The 26,207-nt window shown below is 44.4% G+C and overlaps 1 protein-coding gene across 10 annotated transcripts in view; it reads right to left on the bottom strand.

Moving 5' to 3' along the window:
* Window positions 1-26,207, bottom strand: part of FHOD3 (formin homology 2 domain containing 3) — a 1,229,746-nt gene that overhangs the window by 174,124 nt on the left and 1,029,415 nt on the right. For 4 of the 10 annotated variants that reach the window (XM_085606823.1, XM_085606829.1, XM_085606827.1 and 1 more), the window contains 2 exons: window positions 22,381-22,431; window positions 6,358-6,572 (listed from right to left, as the gene is read on the bottom strand). In XM_085606823.1, coding sequence (XP_085462949.1) covers window positions 6,358-6,572; window positions 22,381-22,431 — 266 coding nt within the window. Of the gene's footprint in view, window positions 1-6,357; window positions 6,573-22,380; window positions 22,435-26,207 lie in introns of all 10 variants that reach the window. The other 6 variants (XM_085606822.1, XM_085606824.1, XM_085606826.1 and 3 more) reach the window with 2 other exon arrangements.

Here is a 26,207-nt window from a genome sequence, read left to right as displayed (position 1 = left end):
TCTCTGCTGGCCTTTCCCACCTCCCAGGACTATTAATGGAGCCAGCAGTGCGGTTGAGCCGACAGCACGCCAAAGGCCTGTTTGCACCCGTCCACACCTGGACTGCGCTCAGCGGCAGGAACCCTGTCTCTCCTGCCTCCCATCGCTATACCACTTCAGAGCTACTAGCCCCTGCACCCCCGAAGACGCATCAGCAACTGCTGCAATGTGTTCACACAACACACGGAGGGATCCTTCGCCTGCCACCGATGCCGATACCGATGCAGAACTGAAGCCCTCGCCGCACCTACACAGCTGACCTCCAAACCTTCAGAACAGCTCCAGTGCATACTGCTCAACGCTCACTCCCAATGCAAGCATGCCACTGAAATCTGGGACACCATCACCTTGTCCACCCCATACGTCTTGTTCATCACCGAGACATGGCTCACACTGCTTTCAACCCCCTACATCGCGACCGCAATGCCCCACAGCTACAAGATTATTCGCAGAGACAGCATCAACAAGGAGGCATCGCTATAATTCCAAAAAAAACCTCCAATGCACCACCACTTAAGAAGACACCTCATCAGTCATGAAACACCTCAACTTCCAAATCCGAATCAACGTAAACACCACCATCAGAGGAACCCTCACCTACTCATCTCCCCCCTGGCAATCGACTCCAAGCACTACATCTTCCTCGGCGACCTCAACTTCCCACTCGATGATTCCAATGACACCAACTCAGCTAACCTCCTAAAAAGCATGAGCAACATCGGACTCACACAACTGGTCACCAGCCCCACACACTGCACATGACACATCCTGGACCCAATCTTTACAACCAGTGACAGAATCAGATTCAGCTACACCACCGTACTCACCTGGACAGACCACAGTATCGTCCACTTCTCCATCGCAGGCTCACCGCAACCCACCTACACGCCCCCACCCTTGCTTACCACAGATGGAACAATATCACCGAGACCCAATGGGCTACTGCCCTCAACATCACCGTACCCAACACCACCAACAACCTTGAGCTACCCATCCAAAACTTATCCGACTGGATCGCCAATTGCGCCAACAGAATCTCACCCATGGTAATGGCCAGCTCCAGCAGACGCAACAAACAAACCAGCTGGTTCTCCCACGAACTCTGGTCCTTTAAACGTGAGTGCAAGCGACTGGAGAAACAATGGCGGTCCAGCAGGATGCCTTCAAACCTCACCACCTTCAAATCTGCCCTCAGCAAATACCACCACCACCTCAAGGTAGCCAAAAAGAAAGCCATAGCCATCAAAGCGCCAATCAAACAAAAGTACTTTTCAGCATTGTCAGAGAATTCTCCCACCCGTCTGCCACCGAGACCAAGATCCGCTTTTCCCAAGCCCTCTGTGCCTCCTTGGTGGACCACTTCCACAACAAAATAGCAGACATGTACAGCAACTTCAACGTGCAGCCAACTGACCTCGGCCACCTCCTAACACACACCAACAACTTCGCCAGCCACCTCACCAATTGGACACTGCTCACCACGCCAATCACCACGACAATCATGACCTCCATCCACTCCGGAGCCCTAGCAGACCCCTGCCCACACCACGCTTTCAACCAGGGGCAGAAGGAAATCATCAGCACACTCACCAACATCCTCAACTCATCCATCACCACTGCCACCTTTTCTGATGCCTGAAAGAACGCGGAGGTTAAACCCCTCCTGAAGAAACCCTCTGCCGACACCAGTAAGCTCAAGAACGACTGCCTCATCTCACTGCTCTCCTTCCTGGCCAAGGTATTGGAGAAAGCCATCAATCGCCAACTCATCGATCACCTGGAAGGAAACAACCTACTGGGCGCCTCCCAGTCTGGCTTCCACTTCAACCACAGCACCGAACCAGCTCTAATATCTACAACCGATGATATCAGATCATGGAGATACAGCAGCCCTGATCCTCCTTGACCTCTCAGAGGCTTTTGACACCGTATCTCACCACACCCTCATCAACAGACTCCACCACATCGGCATCAGAGGAATCACCCTCAAGTGGACACCTACTTCCTCACAGGACATACACAGAGAATCCGTCAACCACCCTTCATCTCAGAACCCAAGAGCATCATCTGCAGCGTCCCCCAAGGATCCTCCCTCAGCCCCCAAGGATTATTCCTCAGCCCCCAGTGATCCTTTCTCAGCCCCCAAGGATCCTCCCTCAGCCCCCAAGGATCCTCCCTCAGCCCCGCCCTCTTTAATGCCTACATGACGCCATTGGCCAACATTATCCACACCCATGGACTAAATATCATCTCATAGGCTGATGTCACCCAACTTGTCCTCTCGCTTACAGAAGACACCGCCACCACCAGGCCCAACTTCCAGAACACTATGACCAATGTCAACAACTGGATGAGATCCAGCTGCCTAAAGGTGAACACGGACAAGATGGAAGTCCTCATCTTTGGAAGGAGCACCTCCCCATGGGAAGGCACCTGGTGGCTCACTGCACTCGGACCCTCACCTACCCCTATCAACTACGCCTGCAATCTCTGTTTCATACTGGACAGCGATCTCTCCATGAAGTTGCAGGTCAACGCAGTAGCCTCCTCCTGTTTCCACACCCTCCAAATGCTTTGTAAGATTTTTAGGTGGATACCGGTCAGCACCAGAAAAATGGTGACTCAAGCCTCCATCACCAGCCGACTGGACTACAGAAATACACTCTAAGCTGGAACCACGACACATCTCCTCAAACAACTAGAGACCATACAGAACACCGCAGCCAGACTCATCCTCAACCTCCCCAAATGAACCAGCATCACCCCCACCTCAGAAGCCTCCACTGGCTCCCTGTCCAGAAGAGATGCCAGTTCAAGCTGCTGACTCACGCCTACAAGACCCTCCGCAACGCCGGGCCCTCCTACATCAAGTACTGCCTGCCCATCCACCAGATGACCAGACAACTCTGATCTGCCTCCCTGCACACATCCCCCGCATCTGGCAAAGCCGCAGTGGAGATTGTTCTTTCTCCTACATCACCACCAAGTCCTGGAATGACCTCCCGTCCCACCTCTGAAGCTCCTCTTCACTCGGCGGCTTCTGAAAGGGACTAAAGACCTGGCTCTTCGGCTAAGGCTCTCCATATCATCAGCACCTGGATACCCCTGGAGTGATAAGCTGCACTATATAAATACTGGTTGATTGATTGATGTTTAGTTCAGTTAGTTCAAACTATACATTTTTTTACAACACAGTGCAAAAATTGAAATGTTAAATTAACTCGAAGACATGTTAAAAATAGACATAAAAAACTAATGGGTGCATTGTCATGGGGCTTTTACAGACTAATAGTTTTAGCATGAGGGGTGGCGGAGAAGTTCAAGGAAAGTGTACGGACTGGTGTTCTGTCATTTGGTTGTTCTTTATACGTGTCACTCCGGCACCGGATGTTGTTGCTCCTGGTTTTCCCATACGACAATGCAGGGAGCTACCAACTTTCTTTGTGTATCAAATTAGGCCTCACATCCAAGAGCCTGGGAGCAATACTATGCTGCCCATTGCCCAGATGTTGACTGGTTATCCATACATGAACAAGTAGTTTTATCATCTCATGCCTGGACTATGCATACTCCTGCCTGGGGCTTTCCAAATACCCAACCTTTCATCAAACGTCCTGCTTGAAGGCCAAAAGGAGAAAACAGGCCTTAACAATCCATCTGCTAGCCCCCTGCCAAACACCTGCACTACCTCTGTGAATGTCCACACAACTGCATTGACAGAAAGGTGTAACCTAGCACTGATGTGCAACAGTATCGGCACTTCACTTTCGGCAGTTCACTTTCAGCATGGTTCAAACAATAATGCTCATTCCATTATAAGGTTTCCCTCTCTGCCCAGCACAAACTGAGTGAAAGTACCAGTGAGGGAGACAGAGCGGTCAGAGGTGCTGGCAAGAGCTTCTTCCACACCCCACAATATTGCTAAGGAGGTAACAGTCTACTTGTGCAAGCACAAACAGGTGCAGGGGACACATTGCTGGGGAGAATGGAGGTTTGATCGTGCACAAGGGTGCACTCTAAAACACAGTCAATGTACAACAGCGTCATTTTCTTCTGTTCATCAAATAATCACTGCAAGAAGCCAACACAATCCTCCCTGAAATGTGCCTGCTGCTCTGCAAACCAAAACCTAGTACAAATTCCAAGAACAGCACGCAAAATCTAGGGAGGATGGCACTTGGCAGTCCAGGCCCCACAACTCCACAATACACACCGCATCAAAGTAGGCTCAAAACAAAACCACATGACCTTTGGAAAAAGTAGGAAAGCCAACTGCTCTAAGCTCTCCGTTCAACCTTTGGCCAGGTCCAAAGGCCATGAGCAGGGGATGTAAATTGCAGTGTTGCCCAATACAGCTCCTTCAAGCCCTCTGCCAAAAATCAAGAAATCACTTTTTAAATGACCACTGCTGCTGCTTCTGTTGGCGTGCAGAAAAAGAGCTCCTTTAGATTTAGAGTAGTAAAAGGTGCTTTAAGCGAAATAAAGGAACAAATAAGTATACATGAAGCAGACCTAAATACTCATCCATTCTTCACCCTGCCGCCTACTCATGCACTCATCTGACCATCTAATAGTGCTTTGTTTCCCGTGTCCTCCCCATCTTGATATCCATCTTCCTTCTCTATGTTCATTCTCCACCGGATTAATCGGTCTACACAACCCACTTACCCATGATATGTGTATCCATGTGCCTACCCAATGGACAGACTGATCCATCCATCTATCAAGTCATCTATCCATCCATCCCTCCCAACTTTACCACCTTCCAATCATCCATCCATACCCCGCCGCCTGCCTGTTGCACACATAAGTCGCCCTATTGGGCACTCGGTTTTAACACTTGTGTGCTTTATTCTAGTCATATTCTTCACCCTATTGCTCGGTGTTACAATTCTATTTTAGGCCTCAGTGCTGTTCATCAATGATCTTTGTGAGATCACGCCTAGGAAGAAATCATAATTTCGCAAAATGATGTTGTAGGAAAGTTAATTTCCCCAAAAATCAGGCTTTACACACCTGAAGAAACAGTGCATAAAACAATAGATCACGTCCAATATATTACTGCAAATAATTGATTGTGCCTCTCAGGACATCGAACGTCCATATCAGTCCAGTGTCTTGACACTTTTCTATGACTGGACAGATGACCAGCTAGACTTTACAGTGACCCCGAGCAGTTTCCACCTAAACACATGGGCCTTAGCACCCGCACTTCGTAAATGCTCATAGGGCAGGAAACACTAGTGCAGAGTGAACCAATCTCCACTCTCAAGAGGCATCAGAAACACCACTGAAAGCGACCCCCCGGGGAAGAGCAGAGCGCCCTCAGCACGCAACCTCGTGCTGTATATTAAGTTTATCTGCAATACTGCTATGCCATGCTTTCTGTTGAAAATAGACAGAATGCAGTTTCCTGAAGATAGGTCTTTATTGGTGTCTCCACTGCTCCACAACACAACAGTAGGCTTGCCTCAGTTTCATTTTTTAAATTTCTCTTTAAAGTATAGGCTGATTTAGACTGTTCATTGGCAAAAAATATCTAGTGCAAAAGTGCCCAATGGGAGACCCTAGCTAATAAACCATAACTAAGAAAAAAATACCTTCTTTCAAACTCGGTTTCGACTTCCAACACATGGCCCGTGATCAGCGCAGTGCCAATGTGCCCTCAGGGGCGCTATTACCACCATGCCATTCGGACATTCTAGTCCACACCCCTGTCCAGCAACTATGTCCCTCATACTGCATCCTCTCAAATACATGCTTCCGCCACTGAGCTCTCACACCTGCCGTCATTTGTGACGTGTTAGGCCACCACCTGAGGGATCTTCACCTGAGGGAGTTCTCCCACCATGTCTCCAATCCCTGACAGGGCACGGTCATTGAATGTGCCCCTTCCTCCGATGAGTCATTCCATCTCACACACATGGTCATACCTCACCCACACTCCGTCAGCACATTCGCGCCATCATTGTGCGAGCACTAAACTGCGGAGCACTCACTCGTTGGCGATGGCCTGCAGGACATGGTGCCATTCAAACCACTCTTGGACTGCCTACAGTTGTGCAGCAATTGACAGACAGATGATACGTCATCACGCAATATCAGAACGCAGAGATCTCCGATCTCCAGTGTAAACATGTCTAGGAATCTCAGAACCTATGGCCCACATGCATCAACGCATGCCCACATTGACCCAGGATGCGTAAACCCCTTCCATACATCCAGCTCTGTGCCAATGAAAGTCTTTGGAAAGAAGGCACATTTCCAATGGTTTCAAGTCACCCATCGGATTGTCCCTTTATCTGAAGCTGTACTCACCATCGGAGGGTTGGGGCGTCCGACAGGTGGCCGGGGAGGTCCTGGAGGTCTCCGGCGCCTCTCCAGGGGCTGGGCTCGGGCTCTTGGGGACGGGCGATGTGGCAGTAACTGGGGGGCTCAGGTTCAGTGACAGCTCACTCCTGCCGCGGCACACGCTTCGACTTTTCACCTCCTTTTCGTACTCCTCGGCAGCCAACTTTTCCAAGTATTTGTATCTGAAAACGGAAATTGCGACACATTTCAGTCAGGCGAGCGGCTTCCAAGGTTTGGCGGGAGACTGCAGATGTCTGAGAGTGATGCACCTGCAGAGAATATGGGATGCTGTCCTGATGGAAAGCTCGAATCTGCTGATGTGCTGTGGAAACACAGAGCACATCCCACGGATCGGAGACAGTCATCAACGAAAAGTAACATCCAACGCGGGTGGATTATTTTAAGCACACTTCACTACATTCCACAATACCAGTCAAAAGAAACTAGTTCCAACTTCTGCAGAACGCATTGGCGAGGGGGGAGGGTGGAATTAACAACTCACTCAAAAAATAAATCTCCACAAAAGCAGGGCGGCCACAGGCTCGTGGGCTTCTGTTCGAAAGACTCGGCTACCTGCCGCTTTGACGAGCAGGGGACTGGGCTACACTCGTTTGCTCCTGTGTCTGCAGTGGAAACGATTTCCCTTTTTTTTCTCCCCCTTATTCCAAAAAATGTCTCTGCTGGTCGGAGACATTCAATAGCTTTGACCTGACGTCACATATAGTTTATTCATCAAAGTCACTTTAAGAAGAACAAAGCTACATCTGTTTTGCGTTTAGGCAGGCAGAACTCACTAACTGTTTATTAAGACCAGCTACCAATCATATTCCTCATACTGTGCTTTATAGATTTAGACCAAAATAACTTTGAAAAACGTGCCTATTCCAGATGTCTGCTAATTTTATCCGCCATTATTTGCTCGGGAATAATTCCGCGGAGCGCGCGCAGCTGCGCCGGTCGCTTCTGACTCACCGTTTGTCATGCTCACTAGTACACGGTTTACCACGCTCATAGTGACGGAATACATGTCCAGTGCCCCCATATGCACGTGACGGCTGTCACCACAGAGCCCGCGGCACAGCACGTCCCATCATTCTTTCGCCTGACGCTTCTCAGGAGCCTGGCTCCCGCGCTGCATTACCTGCAGGATCACCCCTTTCTTCTGGAGTTCCCAGTACGGTGGTATTGCAGGCCCTTGTGTACACATATTCCATTTAAGAAATCCTCAATTGAAGTGATTAACGATTCGCAATTTGCGATTTCTTAAACAGAATGTACAAAAATAGATTTGCTAGAAATGGTCACAATTTGTGCACCGACTACAAACGAATCCATTGGTATTTTGCGGACGGACCTACGTATTAATAGGTTGGTTCTCAAAATACGACTTGTAGTGAGTCACTATTCAACCTACCTCATTAATATACATGAGGTAGGCCATACATTAAGACCCACCACAATTGGCTACAATGACAGGCATAGTGGCCTGCTGGATTACATTCATCACCATGCCTGTGATTGCTTTTAAATAAAGCAACATTTCTTTTAAAGGCATCCCGTTCGAGGTGCGTTAGAAAAATATTTAAAAAAATGACAAACCTTTTTTACGAGCATGCATGGACCACTGCCTGCTCACAAAAAACGTTTGTGAACATTCACAAAGGGGGAGGGGTGCCCTGGGAATCCATTCCCATTTGCATATGACTTACCACATCCTTTGAGAAGGTGGTAAACTATTAATGTTTTGAGACCGGATTTTGTTTGCAAAACATTAATACACAGCTTAAAGATTCGGTATCTGGAAGGGGCGCCCTTAACACGCTCCTTCCAAATACTTAATCAGTATTTATTCCCAAAACCAGTTAGTAATTTGGTAAGATTCAGTAACATTTTCCCAAATCACAAATTGGGTTTGGTGAAATAAAATATGTCTTTCTGTAGTCAGAAAGACTCTGATGTTACACAGTGGTGGCTCCGTAGCCCCACTTCTTTCTTGAGGTTCGGAGGCAAAAACATAAAATGGTAATAACTTTTAGTTATTATTATTTCATGTTTTCTTTGCGGGTGGGTGGGCGGGCTGCTCTGGTTACGGAGCAGGGGAGGGGAGGAGTGGTTTGCCCCCTCCTGAGTGTGCAATGAATGTTTGGTTGGCCCTCTCGGGCCGCCCAAACCAGTCATGCACACTTTCCCCTTCTCCATGCAGTCTGCATTTCAGCCTGCATGGAGAACATGCTCACCCCTCCAGCCAGCGCTCAGACCAATCACAATGCTGCATTACACCGTTGTGATTGGCTTATGGGAGGGAGCCTGGCTGCCTGCTTCCTGTCCCTGTCGGAGGCAGGAGAGCAGGGGTAGAGAAGACACGGGACCCGGCCTCAGGTACGTTTTCTTACAATTTTTATTATGACCCCCCCTGGCGCGAACGAACCCTGTGCCCGCCCGCCCGCAAGCCATCCTGGCCGAACTTATTTTACGAAATACCCTTACCGACCGTAAATGGTTTTATACCAGAGGGCTGCAGAGCGTTATTTCTGCACTCACTGGTAAAAAAATATCGCCGATATAGGAAATACTCAAATGCAGTAATACCGTGGGATTATAAATAATCTATGATGTAAAGCAAAATTCATATCCCGAAATTGGTGGTGCTGAACCGATGTCAGTATGATATTCCCAAATTCCTGGCACATTGAAGGAAAACATTCAAGCACGTTTCATCCAGTGGAATTGTGCCAGAAGAGACCTTTAAAATGCCAGCATACAGTCATACTGCACAATCGCAATTCCAATTTGTGGGAAACTCCTAAAGTAACAGCGCTTGACAATACAAAATATTTTAGCACCCCTCCCGCTTCGGGAAAAAATCACCTAATATTGTCCTATTTACATGGAATGCAAATAGGTAATGCTTGGAACCTGTATTTATTTGTAAATAGAGATAGGAAAAAGCCTATATTGGGTATGTGTAAAATGAATTATTGTTTCTTCCTTTAACAGTCCGTTTTTTAAAGAAACTAATGGGGATGCTTTTTTTAAGGTACCTAATATAAAATTGCAAAACTCATAATTCTGATATGCCTGCGAACATGAGTTACTGGGTGATTAACAGCCAATTTACAAGTGGCCCATTACACTGAAATTACAATGAGAGATGTTTATTGCATATGGTAATTACCACTTGGGATAAAGATTATTTCTAGTCGTTGTTGAATTTCAGCAGGCCAATGCTGTCAGAATTTAAGCAGGGGGGGAAAGGGTGACATTTATTGGCACATGAGCGTTTTAATGCGGGATGTCCTAAAATCCCGATGTAATTTCCCCAAAAGATGGATTAGGTGATAATCATCGTCTTCGATAATTCCTGGGCACCTCGGTGTCAAACTTTTATCCGAAGCTTGCCTCCTGGTAACCGGGCACACATATTCTTACTTTAACTCCTCTAAATCCTTTTTGCAGAATGCTATTCGGGCCTTGGTTTGAAATTTGGCAGAAAAAAGGAACTCCCACAGGCGTGGGGTAATAACGTTACAAGCTCCTTGCACGTGCAATTACACAATGGCAACGCTTTGCAGGTCTGGGACGCGGCCAGCTGTACAGATGCCTATGGATACGCATGTTTATTTTATTTTGGGGAAGAAGAGAGGCGCTGCGCATCACAGGCCTGATCAGTTTAGGCTTCTCAATTAATGAGGCTAAGCTTTGTTTTACCAGCAGTCACTCAAGAGCGGGAGACTCCGCCGCACACAAACAAACCCGACAGATCGACGCAGACTTCTGAAAGGCAAGCTCGGAAATTCAGGGCAGTGGAGCAGAGCAGAACACAGCCATTTAGCCGACTTCCGGTTTCCGGAAGTTGGCTCGTGGCACATTATCTTCCCCGACGAGGGAAGAGGCCTGGCTTAGCTGGATAGTGGCATTAACTGGCTATGTCCACCTTGACATTAAAACCACCTCTACCCTCCTTCAATCCGGAAAGACACAGAAGCCTATATCTCTTGTCAGGCGCGCAACACCCATTGGACTCAAAGGGCTTCAGCCCCCCCGTCGTGTGTGGCAGCCCGGGATGAGACAGCTTCCCGGGCGCACACATAGCCACACCCGAGCACTTCACAGGTCTTTAAAAGACCATTTGCATGTTAATGAGGCCTCCCTGTTGTTTCACCCCTTCTAAGAGCCCCTGCAGCTCCACTCTGCCTATGGCTTAAAAGATTCAGCCCCCCCTGAATTTTTTTCGTAGCCCCCCGAAATTTGGCTCTAGTTGCGCCTCTGTCTCTTGTAAGAGCTCGGCCAACCATCACAGTCAGTTCCCACTACTGCCTGTCTCTTGTAACCATCCCGAATCGCATTTTCTGGGCTCTCACCTACTCTTCTGCACACCACGGCTCTCCAGCTCGGTTTGCTCTGTACCTGTACCTTTGCATACACACATGAGCAGTGAGCACGTAGCAAATGGGTAGATGGGCATTACACCCTCGCCTGCACTACTCTATGCGCACAGATACATATATTCTATGCACCTCGTGCTGCGTTGAGTCTTCTCCTTGGGCCCTCATTACAGGCGGGCAGTTATGCATTTAGCAGGAAGACCACTGGTGAGTGGTACTCCACCCAGAGAATTCACCCCCTGCAAGCAGGCAAAGCATGAGTGGTCTATTAAGGAAAAACAAGGGATTGCCAGGGGGAATCTCAATCTCAGATATTACCACCCAAAAAATTTGCATTCCCTTTATTTCCCCACCCCGCAATTATTGTGATCCCCGGTAATGGCAATTCCGGAGTACCGAAATAAAGATCATTACTGACGGAAACTTCACTCACCAGGTGCGCAAGTTATGCACCATTCTTCGTTCAAGACTTCTGAATGGGGTATAGCGCACTAATAAAAAATGTCATCCTAGTTCTGAGATACTCAAACTTGCACTGTTGTGGCGTATGCATGCGTGATTTGCACTAGATTGTAAATGTCAACAATAGTGCAGGCAACTAGCCACTGGGAACATTTTGTGCACTACGGTTAAAATCCTTGATCGGGTACAAATGAGAGTTTGCACTGAGTTGCAATTTGCAAAGGAAAGGGAATGATGAAGGCCTTTGTATTCTTTTTCTTTCCAGTATCACTGAGCTAAGAAAACTTACCAATTTTTTCAATTACTGTACCAACAAAAATTGTTATCAATATGGATAAGACTAAAGTTATGGTCTTTGGTAAGAAACAAGTGAATTTCCCGAGGTTTATGGGACCTAGAAAACTGGAGGAAGTGGATAACTATAAGTACCTAGGTATATGATTCCACAAAAGTTTGGATTGGACCCATCACACTAAGGCCATAACAATGAGAGCCTTAACGACTGAATCAGAGTTGAAGAAGCTCAATAGAGATTTTGGGGGACCCTCTACGAGAGCAGTATAGACAGCATTCCCAGCAATGAGACAACCCCAGATCTTATATGGAGCAGAAATCCAATGTTTGAGTGCCACATTTTATGTAATAGAGGGAGGTTGCTTAAAAATCTGTTAGGCCTGCAAGGTTCCTCTCTGGGTCAGCCAATGAGAATCTAAGCGAATCTAACCGACTGGAGCCATTTGGCAGGGTACCTTACGCTTCGCTTTCGGGAAAGACTCAGAATCACACAATACCCCAAAGTACCAACAGTTTTTCCGGAAGAAATCATCAAGAATGAAAGGAGCTGGGGAAAGGCGGCAAGGAGGAATTCGTTTGGGTTGGGTAAAACCCTGGGTGTACAGCATTCCATGCCAGATTTAGCATTGAGCTTATCAAGAAAAGTATTGTGGTTTAAAATAATATAGCTCAAGAAGTAGCGATATGAGATATTTGAGCTACAATATGTCTGTAGAATGCTCAAGGGATTATTGATTGAACCATTCAGATTACCCCTATTTAGATGCCATACCAAGTACCAAAATGAGATTATTGCTTCTAAAAGTTTGCATTGGCCGTAACTTTATTCCTTGTGTGCAAATATACTAACCGCCATACAGGAAAACGGAGGAAAAGTCTGTTGCGGGTTATCTTTTAAATGTAATATTTGTAAAGCATGTAAGAGGATGGATTTGAAAACCTGTTTTAATTAAATATGGAATAGGATGCAGACCTTTGATGTAACTTGTGCAGTGGGTAGATTTTTAACTGATATTATTGAAAACGACATATAGGAAATATTATGGGCATTTAACTAATACATGTATCCTTTTAGAAAGTGTTTCATGATATTGTATTCCTTGTTTTGTTTAATAAACTACGGTCTAAATAAACAAATAGTTTGACTGACTGACACTGAGCATAGAAATGCCTGCAAAAGGTAAACTTTCAAAGAAAAAATCTGCAAGTCTCTGCTAGTTTACATAGAAATACTTGACAAAAGGTAAACTTCCTACACGAAGCAATGGGCAACTCTGGCTGTTATGGTGGCTAAAAGGAATATAGCACAGACGTGGGGGGCTCAAAACCCCCCAGAGCTGGTGAAATGGAAGGAGGATTTAGACTGGTGCATGTTCAGGGAAAAATCTGTCTATGTTGCCAGGGGGTGCCCCGGGAAATGGAGCAAAATCTGGGGGCCCTGGAACACCTATACAGGAGATATTTGTACCCCGCCAATTGCCCTAACTGATGATGAGACTCTTGAAACCCCTTAATGATCATGCATTGCTTACAGTGATTTGCATCTCTGTAACCCTAGGTCTGAACATTGAAAGATGTATGGTCTCCTGCTCATGTTGAAAAATGATCTGTAACGTCAATTGTTTAACAATAAAAAGACCCCCCCCCCAAAAAAAGGTAAACTTCCAGAAAAATATGGACATATATTTTGTAACTTGGCTGGGTTCAATTAGAGAGAATATTACATCCATACACAGTGCTCTAGCAGAGAATCGCTGTGCAGAGGATACCATGCAAGAAAACCTATTCTTGGGGTCATATCATCGCCTGCCTACATTACATTAGCTAACAATGACTTTATTAAGTTGGGCACTTTTACATTAGCTAAAGGTTGATTTCCTTACATTTGTAAATGGCAAGGTACTGGTTTATAGGTAAATGGCAGCAGTAGTCCCCTGTTCCCTATGCATTCATTCAATCACTCCCGGAATCACAGAGCATAACAAGGAAAATCTTGCTCAAATACAATTTTGTCTACAAATGCTTAAGAGACTGAGTTAGAGTTTGTTAGACAGGTTACTCTATTACGAATGTGATAAGTATGTTGTCTGCCTTACTGCAAATGCCATAGGATATAATGCCTTTGTAATCTGGCGGACGGGATGTCTGTCACGTCTGTGACAGAGTACCCATGCGTCAAACTCTAAATCAGGCCCTAAATTGGCATTTAGAAAATAACACTGATAGAAATTGTCCTCAATGCTAATTCTCTCAATAGGTCCTTTTTCTGGAATCATCTGCGCTTCATCCACACGCCCCAGAACCCTTTAGGAAAGTTGTAAAAAAAAACTGATTGCCCCTCTTAAGATGCATTTAACTGCAATGCCTCTGATTGACATTTTTCTACTCAGAGGGAAGAAACACTCAAGCCTAGAGATAAGGCACCTGATGTCAGGGTATGTTTGGCTATTGAAAAGGTCAACCCCCTACGAGAACTACCATTAGAGGAAAAATAGGTTTTATCTTCCAAGCTGCTATCCCTGTGCTATTCATCTGCTCCATAATGTGTGACCCGAACCAGTGTCTATAAGACCACTTTTACATAGGGTGTAGAAATCAGAGAAGTCTACTTCTGGAAATGGGCACTCTTTCCTTTGAGAATAGACACCCTCTCTGAAGAATAGCCTAAAGTCTTCTACAATGTCTTCTTAGAAACTGGGTTTGTTGATGGAAAACTGGGCAATATTTCTCCTGGTTGGAAGAGAAATCCACCTTGAATAACACAAATAGGGAAATGTTTATAGGATTCCTTATGGTGTGTTTTTTCGGGAGGCAAGATACCCATCAATCCCTGAGAGGCACTTTGTATACTTGTATGCAGAGGACATTCCCATAAAGCCTAGACAGGGGTTGAATGTTATACAGGGGACTCCGTGTAGAGGAAAATGTTTCACCCAGTGCCCCAGGCCAAATTAGTTTTTTAGGAGTGGCATTAGCCAAGATCTTTAGATTTTATAAATGTATATGTCTAATATGCTTACTTAGAGCTGCATTCAGCCAGCATTCTTCATTCATTGGTCTGCTATTGAGTCATTGACATTTTTCTTTCGCCACTACAGCATACAGTACAGGGCAATAGTTCAGCCCACTTCAGCCATTGTTAACTTAACTGTGTGTGACAGCATTCTGCCCTTTCACAAGGAGCATGCCCACACACAAAGTACTTCTATTACGTGCCAAGGACTAGTATGGCAATGTGGGCTTTTAGAGAGCAAAAATATATATTTGCTTTTAGGTAATATTTTTATAGACAATTGAGGGCCCTGCAGCCTCCCCGACAATTAAGTTTTGCAAAAACCATGACATGACAAAACAAGCATTGGCAAAGCCAAAAGTTTGGTCGTCAACTACCGACCTGTTGGCTTTGCCAATGCTTGTTTTATTGTTTGCTTTTACTCGAATTTGACATAACATGCAATACTAAATGACTATAAAGAACCATTAGTAAACACTGAATCAACCATAAAAATAGGATGCGTCCTGCTGCAGGTATCATTGCCAGCAATATACATATAATTATCTTCATCTGTCTAACAAGGTCCAAATAAGCTAATGCATAAAACCTTTCCCCGTCCTGTCTCATAAAGGTGGCAGTTTTGGCATTTCAAATGAATGTTCATCTTGTGAATGATCTTGACAGCTACCCCAAAGACATTCTCCATCTTCTGACGTAGCTGAAGTTTCAAAGGCACAAAGGTAGCTCTACTAGGACAACCTATCATATTTAATTTATATTTTAATTATTTTGAATGTTGAACCACTATTGCCATCGTTCCCCTGGGGAAGGGTGCATTAACAGTCCCATGCAATGCTGTGCAGTAACTTGAAATGCGACCTGTTAAAGGGAGCTATTAGAATAGCGACTTTCTCTGGCTCCGTTACAGCGAACTCTTAACATCTAAGTCTGTTCCTCTATCAAAATAAAACAGGTACATTGAAACTTCCTATAAAGTTCCTTTAATGAAAATTTCCAAAGATCCAACAATTTGTTTGGGAGATTACGCGCTTCATTAGGGGAACAAGAGAATCAATATAGGCGTAATTCTCAATGGTGTTATGGTAAATACTAGAAACATCATGTTAAGGAAAAGCAAGCCTGGCCAGTACCACGTGTGAAAATAGAAATTTAGAAATGTATTTAGTTTTAATGTTTATAACTGCCTCCCAAAAGCCTTACTGTTGCAAAAGTGGCACACTCCCCCGGTCTAGAACTGCATCATGTCCTCCATTTTTATTTTTTCACCCTAATATATTTGAAATAAATATCAAAGCTATTTTCCTGCTTAGCAGTGTGATGTTTTAGCTTTCCCTTAAAGAGAGAAACATCACTCTCACACATTTGAAGGCATATTCATTCTTGGCTGAAATGCAGACTTTTCAAATGGGCGAGGGAGGAAGATATCTGGGAAGGAGTGAATAGAAGTATTCGAGATCGTTAAGTGCTGAATTGCCACCTGTGGACACTGTCCAAGAAGAAATACATCTCTTCAAGCCTTCTTTCTTGCCTTCTCCTTTGAGAGTCAGGCTGAGAGCTGGGAGCTTTAACGTGTGTAGTGACCTCAGAACTTTCCTACTGCTATTTATGTGTTCGAATCTGACTGTACAGCTTTCTGCTTTGATTTATTCCTTTCTTTTTAAGTTCAAGAAAAGGTTTATTGAAAAGATTATTATGATCATAAAAACAATACTTCATATATGCAGTTATTTGTTAATACATAAATACATGAAGGTGTAATGATTTATTCCTTTCTAACTATAAAACCAAGAGTTGGGCACACCGAAAGGTGTAGGAATGGACTACCTCTTCCTGACATTGGTGCGAATTTGTAGGTTATGAACATTGACATACAGCATTAAATATGTCGGGCCTAAACCTCGGTTGTTGCCTGAGGTAGATACAGTATTAAAGGTTTACCCCACTAAATCAATAATACAAATACCTTGAACCAGGCTTGTCTTCCCTGGGGCACCACAGCAGACAGGACACTGGCTAACAGCTCTGCTCACTTCCAGACGAGTTGCATCTAGCACAGGCTATGTGAGGACTCCATTTGGGACACAAGTTGCTTTTATTTAGTTTGCAACCGTAAAAGGATCCAGCTATGCAGCAGTTCCCTCCCTCGTGAAATCACTGTATAAAGTTACACATATTGTCATGTTTCATTCTGCTTTTGCACTCAGCGTCTTAAGTTTTGACAGATGTCTCCAGGTTGTGTTGTGCCCACATAGGCACACCATTTCAAGTTACAAAGAGCCAGCAGGGGTTGACAGAGAGGACCAGAGTGTAACATAGTTCTCCATGCAGTTCAATGCAAGCACTTGAGAAGAGGCGGTAGAATACACTCAAGCAGCCAATGGCATTAGATGAGACCTGAAAACTCCACTGGGCTGAGCAAAGACGTGATTGACAAAGTCTTCAGCTAAGAGGGGCGCAGGCCGAAAGCACCACTCCATGTATATTGTTGCCCATATCTCTGTTTAACAGCAGCACTGTCAAAACCTAGACATATAAATAAGCTTAGAAACTACGAATGAGGTCTGTAGGGTCACATACACTGATCATCAAACAAATATCAGTTTTGGCAAAATTCCTGGTGGAGTCGACATATGTGCACTTCTACCGGAAGCCTGTGGCAGAAGGACTTGGAACGGTGCTTCTATGATCGGACTGAAGTCTAGACAGTGGGTCAGCTGAGGCAGCGGGTAGCTTGGGGCTCCTTAAAGAAAATGCTAGTTTGCCATATGTAACCTCAAGGAGAGCACTCATCTGCATACTCCTGCAGGCATCATGCGCACTGACCACATCTTGGCTTTTGATACTGTGCCATCTGGTAACCTTTCCACGGTGCAGATATCTGTCTATGATGAAGCAGAACAAAGCTAACATGGTACTACAGAATTCTCAGACATGTTTTACGACTCTATTGGTTTCATTTAACTTTGAACGTCTACCATAAGTTTCCAAATATAATTTAGAATAAGTAGTCCTGGTGGCATAAACAGCCAGAACAATATCAGAATAAAACTCCTTACATTGAGAAACTGACGGAAGAGAAGAAAGATCTTCTTCAGAATTTTTCATAGAGGCCTCCAGTGGATGGCGAATTAATTGAAAACTAAGAACACTGTCACTGCCACCATGTTGAATGTGACCAAAAGAAAGGCTTCTCAATAGGTCATGGATAGTACAAATGCTTCTGTCCTTTTTAAATAATGTAAATATTGAAGATTATAAAAGATACCCGGTAGAGATAACATTTCACTGAATCAGAAAAACAAATCCATGAATTTTTGAGCAAAACATATTTTTGGTTTAATATGAAGGGTTATATTGCAGGAAGGAAAGTCTCCGCCTTTGAATCAACACTAAACACTACTAAGCTTGAAGGAGGGCCTTTAGCATTGAAGAATGGAAGGACGGTCATACTAAAGTCAACGCAATATTAGAACACAGGCTTAATTTTGAAGCTTTTTTGCCTCTCTGGTCTTTTAAAGGATAAAGAGCTCTTTAACCATTGATGCATGATTGCCATGCGTTGTTTTGTGAAATAATAAAAACAGATTTAAAAAAAAAGAAGGAAAAAAAAGGATAAAGAGCTCCAGTAAGAGGTTAGAGTTTGAAGTAGCAATGCAATTAAAGAGAATGCTTTCTACATGCTGACATCTTTTGCTACTGTTGGCAGTGAAACGTTGTATTCAACCCTGTCATCAGGGTTGTGGTGTATCATGTCACTCCTGAGTGGAACACAAAGACAAAGGAGAGAGTTTGGGAGTCAGGTGGGCAGTAGGGGACACAACCATGACTTTAACTGCATCAGTCTTCTCTGCTTGGGAAAGTTTACTGGGGGCAGCATCGGTGACAGCATCAGCAAAGTTAGCAGAAGAAAGTGTAGTTTTTGCTTTTTCATAATAAAATGAAAGTTATCTTAAATATTCTCAAAGGGCCTATCATTCTCGTCTTCATCCCCATCTGAAGAACCACTGACGGCCTAAGAATGACAACTGGAGTTGTAATTTGATGAACATCAAAGTCCCCACTATTATACACTTTCATTCCAGCCTGAATCTTTATTGATTCCAACAATTTCATAAATCCATTGAGTGACTGTCGGAGGTTAGTCAACACATCAAAAACTCACTGATCCTTGGGGGACTTCTGTCCAGGCATTCAGCATTCAGGGCTGTATTCCACTAAGTGCCTCTAGGGTTTAACATGTGTGTGCCCCCTTTCTGCTCCCCCAGTGCACTTTGGTATTACAGAAGGGGCCACAGACACTTGTGCAGCATCTTCTGTAATACAGATCACCCCAGAGCAACATGTCTGATCCAAACAAATGACATTCCCTCATTTGCATGGGATTGGGCCCAATACACACGAGAAAACAGTTTGTCTGTACCATTCCATACTACAGACACAGGTGCAAAGAAAAAGAGCTGTCAGGGGTGGACAGACTGTGTACCACAAAGAGGTGCTGCCTGCAAACTGAAGCATGGACCAGTGGTACAAACAACCGGTCAACCTCTCACTAATGCACTGTCCCAAAGCAGAAGCGAGTTTGCGGCAGCACATTAACTGTAATACACCACACTGTGCCGGTCGGCACCCGCCGCAGCCATTTAAAGGTGAGTCAGGCACAAACAGGGACATTGCCCACTATATGTAACACAGGTTATGGTGAGCGAAATAACCAAAGCAGCACTCTAAAACCATGATTAAATTGACAAACTCCAAATTCAGCATGGCCTGGGTGGAGTGAGTTTCCTTCGTCTATATGGGCATAGATATCTTATGATTTTCTGACCTTGTACAGGATCGACATTAAGTAAAGGCAGACGGGTCTGCTTACATTTGAATTAAACGCCCCTAACCTGAAAAATAGCTGTCATCACCTTCTTATACATCAGAGAAACCTCCAGAGGATTACAATGATTCTGTAAAAAGTACTTCTGTTTTAACTGCTGAAACAAAGCAGGGTGTTCCTTTTTTAGGTGGTTTAACATGAACATCGGCGCTGTCCACCGAGGGCACTCTCAGAAGGTAGGATTACAATGGTAAATGGATGGAGCTCGGGTGGTGGGCAGCTGCAGGCACAGGAGAGAAACACATATCAAGCTCTGCTTCGGAAAGTCTTGGCGACAACTGAATAATAGAAGATGCAGTTAACACAGAAGGTTCAGGACTGAATCCGAGATTACATGAGGGTGAAGGTGATAGGACATCCTCGCTGTCAGTACCAAATGCAGGACGGCTTCACGAGAACTTAGTAACAAAGGCAATGCTGGGAGAACTGACTTTACAGAGGCGAGACCCTTATGCCAAGTTTAAATTCTCATCTTATGTTTTTTTCTTCTCAAAAGTTCAATATTAGCCAAAAGGCCAAGATTAGTTTTCAGGTTCTCTCACCAAATCCTAATTAAGGTCAGATGTTTTACATAGCAGGGGGACATCCAAACCTCTCCCCGTTAAAAAAGGCTTTGCAACACGGCATGGAGTATGAGCTTTTAGCCTTCCGACTTCTTGTATTACAACTTTAATACTTTCAATTACAGTTTAAAAAAAAATTCCAGATTGGTCGCATTGGACATGGAAGTCCTCCTCCGGCCCTATCCAACGAGGTGCCACAGACGTGACTGAGATTCAGAAAGAGCCGTTCGTGCCCCAAGCTCGGTTAAGCCTTGGTCCCTCTGGTGAGACAGCCATGCGGGTGCTAATTAGCTTTAACTGTTGTGTTTTTGAGTGGAGTGGCATCATCCACTATGTGGACTGTAGTGCTACGACCAACCGAATAAACAGGCTGCTCAACAACCTGCCAGATTTAATGCATCCACTCCATAATTACCTGGCGGAAATTAAAAACGACAATATAGAATCCATAGAAAAGTGTTTCCCGATGTATTGACCATGTAGTTACCACAGTCATTTTTGTTTTACATTTCATTTTTCTATTCTTGTTTGTATTTCATAGATCTATAGTCACCACCTGCCATTGTTCTGTATGTTTTTGATTAGTTCACACTTGCCTTTACACTGTGTAGAACTTCCTTCTTTTGTCTTACTTGTGCACACCTTTATTAGAGTATGTCGTTTTCCACATCATCCTTTATTGTCCCCTGTTCAAATCTCCTGTCAGCCTCAGACTCCTATTTTAATGTCCCTTGCTTGCGTCACTCCCCCATGTCACTGTAACGTTAATCCCTTTTCACTTTAGCTGCTTTTGCTCTTAACTCTGTGTTCAAACGTGTTGGGCCCTGTTGTGTAATCCCATTGGACAAGTTTTGTTCAAGTGCTTTCCTTAGGAAATAGGCCTTGTACAAGGACATGAGCTTGCTCATTTAAGGTGGCTTAGAGTAATAGTTTACAATCTCACAAAAGAATACCTTATGTGAATGTGTTGGGTAAATTAGGGAATTGGCTAGCAACTCCCAGGTTCCACAGATGTCACCTAATACATTTCTGAAGATTGTTTAAAATCACCATGAAGAGAGGACTATGCTTGCCAGCGCTAGACTGAACATTTATTCCATCAAGCAATTTTCAGGTGGTCCAGAACCATTGGATGTCTGTTGTTGAAGCAAGAGGGCTGCTGCCTCTACTGCTTTCTCCAGGTCCCCAAGGGAAATAACAGTGGGTGCTTTAGGAGAGATAGAGGAAAGAGATGGAGCACAAAAGAGGAGGGACAGATGAGAGAGGACTAAAGGAGCGGGCTGGTTTGACCATTTTTGCCAAGGCCTTTTGGCTTCCAGTCCAGCCCTGATGTTTGCTCTTCCCGATGTAGATCCTTTTCACAACAAACCAGGTAGGTTTGCTACAGTCACCCTTTAAGACAGTGATACCAAAAGTACGGCCCGGGGGCTACATGCGGCCCTACTGACCTATACTTGTCGTCCCCCCCCCCCCGATCAAGAGCAGCACCGGGCTGCTGTTCACTGAACTCAGCACTAACATTAAAAAGAAGGTAAATGTGCAGGCAAGCCTTTATTTAAAGGTTAATTGAAGTTTTAAAAAAGAAAGTAACTTGGTTGTTGTGCTCCAAATAACATTAGGAACACCTTCATTTTCAAAGCTATCTTGCAGCAGAAGTGTAAAAATATGATAACGTCTCTTCAAAATTAAAAAAAGTGTATTTCATTCCACACAATTTAGTCGATTAATCGCACGCTTTCTGGTTTCACAAGGTGCACTTTGCTTCCCCTATACCCACTTTCCCGTACCCCCCTCCACTTGCCCCAAATCACCAGCCTGCTGGCATCGATGCGGCCCTCGTCACATCGCAGACCAAACTTTGTGGCCCTTGAGAAAATGTTTGTGAGTACCCATGCTTTAAGACATGTCTAGCGTTCAAATAGCAATGAACTGGCTTAAACTGTTAAACCTGACCACCTGGATCCAAAATAAATACATAGTCCTATAAAAGAAACTATGAATACTAAAACTACGTAGAGGACTGGACTCGTATCTTGTTTATTCTGTGCTTTTTTAATGAGACAAAACATGCCAAAGAAGACAGTTTGCATCACGTTTTTAAAGGCAGTATATCATCATATTAAACTAAATATACTTAAAGCTAAAAATAAAAGTGCGTGAGAGTGTTAGCCAATTAAGGTCCATTACAGGCTGAATGCTGGATTCAAGCCTCGACTGTGAACCTTATTACCCCCAGTGAAGTCACCTGTGGCAGGCGGCCAGTCTCTCGCTGGAACATTCTACCACTCTCTATCAGCATGCACACATCACCCAGATGCATTATAGGTGCGGTGGCAAAACCCATGCATGGAAACACACAAAAAGCTGAAAGGAAGGAGTACAAACCTCTCTTCTCTTGCATGTTTCTGCTCCTCTCTCTTGTCTAAATAATCCCGGCTGCTTGGAAGACAGAAAGATAGGAAAGAAATGCAAAGTAAAAGAATGAACCAAGCTGGGATGCAGACATAAAAGTGTTAGGGAAAAAGAAAACTACACCCCCTACTAGACGTCATAACATTTTTTTAAACATAGAAAAAGAAGTAAAGGGAACAGGAGCTGGGGGATTGCTTGCCGTATGTGTCATGAGTAGGTAGTTGAGATAATGAATAGCGATCTGTGCTTAAAAATAAGAAATGTGTGGTAATTCATCACACTGTCTTTTAGTACAATTTTATCTCCCGATTTGAATTCTAAATCCAAAAACCACTTCTAGAAAGTACATTTCAGAATTATTTTGTCATAATTTTTTCAAAAATTATTTTGTTTTAGTTGCACAGCAATTTCTTTTTTGTAAAACATGGATTAGTTATTGCATTTTCTCCAGTCACTTTTTGGGGTGAATAAAGGGGGCATCTGTAGGATGTTAAAGACTGGTTTGCAACTCATAGCATATCAAAGGGGGTTCAAAATTGTCCTAATTTACCTTTGGGCAAATAAGATTTGCTCAGCCCTAGTTTTGAGATACTGACACACATAAAGACACCTGTTTGCAAGAGAAGAGGAAGTAGAAACAGCATGGGAAGACTGTTTTAAAATGAAATAATCCTCTCCATTCATTAAACCATTTCCCAATGTGTCACTCCTGAACAGGAAGGAATATTATCAAAAAACTTTTCGATTATAAGATTGGTAGGGTTTCATTAACAATACTGTCAGTGTTTCCTGATTTAATTTGTGATGTGTTTACTGATTTTATTGCTGATGTCAACAAAGCAGTTGTATTTAAAATCCTTCTAAGTTCTGGTTTGAAAGCACAGCTGTCAGCAGAACCTATTGAATGCGGTGAGCGTCATAAGTGTCTTGCTCAATCCGTCATGTCACCAGTACTGGGGTGGAAAAGCAATATTTTCTTACTCTGTGGTTTTTAAATTTGACATATTTGGCTGGTTTTGGTATAAATCACAATGCCAATGCAAATATTGTTTGCTGAAACAATACCATTTATTTTGTATAAAGCATTGCGTCATGTAAACAACAGAGGTGAGTGTTCATTAATTTAAGTTTTTTCAAAGCATTTGCACTTCTGCCTGAGGTAAACTTGACTACCAGTTGCTTAAGAAACCAAAGAAAAGAAAATTGAAAGAGCCAAAACAAAATAACGGAGACAAAATTCAAAGCAAAAATGTACTAGTTTAAGCGGATAGAAAATGAAGGGTGGGATTCACTGATTTGCCTTAGTGGTTAAAGTTTACAATAAAGTCAATTTGACTGAACAAACGTAAACGCTTGAAAGAAACACAAGTGGATATGAACTTAGTGTATGTTGGCAGCTCTTGAAATAAGAATTTACGGATACTACAGAACAGAAGAATTCAATTGTAAAGAGAGCACCAGCTGCAGGACAGAGCATTGTTTGGGCTTGCATGGTGCTCATGTACCATAAAGAGATAAGAATCTCAATTTAAGTCGAGATTTAAACATCAGCCAATGACACAGTAACCACAACATCTGAGGTGTCCTGGGGCAACACAGAAAAGATGGAGACCTTCCAACTATAAGGCTTCATGATTCAGACCCTCAAGATCAGTCCTGTTCTGTAAGAGAAGCACCAGGAGTGCAGAATTAGACGCGCCCAAGAAACTGTTCTAAGATATTTCTGATGTACAGAAGTCATAGTGTAGGTTTTGATTAGTTGTTTACATTCAAACTATAAATACTGCTGAATAATCTGTCACTGGCAGAAATGGCAGACTCCTTGGTGACCACCGACTTGTAAGATGTTTATCCTCCTATCTCAATTGGTTTCTCCACAAGAGGATTTTATCAGCTCACTGTTGTGGTGCAACAATTCCAGTCTGTGACACTAGCATCTGAGCTGACAAAGGCACCATCAGCCTGACCCTGGGGCTCGTGCATTGAGAGTGAACATTAGTACATCCCTATCTCACTGGCATGTTTTTGCTCTGTCTTACAGCTAGTCACCAACTGAGTTTTCTCAGTGCTCTGACAATTCGAATTTCTTTTCATCCGCCTGTAGCTGGAGTTAATTGGAGCACTCATTTGAAAGGACGTCGTGGGTTATTGTTGTCAGATGTCAGAGACCTGAATATAAGCACTCTTGTGTTGATGATGCTGGACAGTTAAGAGGCTCCTGCAAGTTAGTGGCTTTGTTTCCAGTGACTATGAAGGCCCCTTCTTTGCAGTGCCCCCGGCATGTAAGTATTTAAAGCTAGTAATGTGTCATCTATTACACCACTACAAACTTGGCGTAATGGGCATTCATTCAGTCAATCAATCAAGGGGCCATTATCAGCCAGGAACGTTCTTAATTTGTGATGAGATCCAGTCAACCCCCACCGGGGGTTCTAGAGCCCCCAACAGCTTTAGTAATAACGTCAAGTGAAGTTTAATAGGGTGGGTGTGATGCTGGAGAGGTTCTGTAAAATGTGACAATTCACCAAAATCCGCTCACTCCAAATGTATTGTAGTTCTGGTAAAGGCAGTGTGAAATAATATGTTAATCATATCAAAGCTTTAGAATTCTCTACCGTGTTTACTAAATTAGCAAGATGGCAATTTAAAATAGATTTTAACTTCTGGGTACTGATTTAGTCTAGGCTCTATTGGACAATACCATTTTCAAATCCCATAAACAAGTATGTGTGTTTGCATCTATTCATACGGATTGTGCTATGTGGGGATGTGGGTGGTCCCAACATGAGTAGTGAAGGAGACTGGATAAACCCCTAGTACCGTCCCGGTAATGGTTGTGGCCGTCACGTGCAGGGGACTAATGGTCAACAACAAAGCTGATTGGCCTGGACTTATACATGCATCAATTGGAGATCATAATGGAATTGGCAACCCTTGTGGCCGCTTCGCCCACCACTCTGCCTGCAGCTGTTCTCCGCTTATGGGGTGTTTGGCGTGACCACCTCACCTCTCCTCCTGTGCTGCCTGCGGGAGCGCTCCGTCACTCCTGCCTATATCGCCATGGCTCTTCCTTCTACTACGGGACCCTCTCAGGGGCGTGGCCACCTCGGCTCTGCTGCAGGCACCTTGCCAGCATTTTTGGCCCCTCTCTCCTCAGGTTGGCCTGTAAGGTACCACATGTGTGAGCAGCTTCATGGGAGGCCATGCTGGCTGATTGCGCTTCCACCTGTGGCAGGTCTCGCCCACTCTAGGGCTGCTCTGAGGGTGGTACACCTCAAAAGACTTCCTCTGTATCGCTCTGCACCCTGGTCCATGCAGCTATTGGACCTGTGTGATCAAACGGCCCTGGGAGACCTGCAGTAGCACCCTATCACATATGAAAGGACGCTACAGACCAATCCATTGGAGTCACGAGGGCCATGGTGAGGCCCACATAAGGAACAGTGCCCCAGTTGCTCCATGTTACAGTTGCCTGTGGTTTCTTCGCAGCGTCCTATGTGTGGACTCTGGAACATTTGGCCTTCTGGGGCTGAGTTTTGACTTTGCTGCTTCAGCCCCACTGCCTGCCTTGCCCCTGGTGGAGTGGCCCTGACTATCTCCTCTAACTACAGCTTTTGCAGCCCAGTTTTGCCTGAAATTTCATCACAGCCCTTGGGAGTAACAGTATGAACTGATGTTCTTGCTCACCTTCCCACCTCCGGTACTGTTGGGGAATGCCGAGAGGGTCCTCATGGCCTCTATCCCAGCCCTTGAGCTGTTTGTGGTTCATGGACCCCGACTTCGCAGGCAGCAAAATTGAA

Source organism: Triturus cristatus, chromosome 5_2, assembly GCF_964204655.1.
Source record: "Triturus cristatus chromosome 5_2, aTriCri1.1, whole genome shotgun sequence".
Taxonomy (NCBI): Eukaryota; Metazoa; Chordata; class Amphibia; order Caudata; family Salamandridae; genus Triturus; species Triturus cristatus.
The sequence above is the reverse complement of the archived record's forward strand: the minus strand, read 5'-3'. Positions and strand labels throughout refer to the sequence as shown.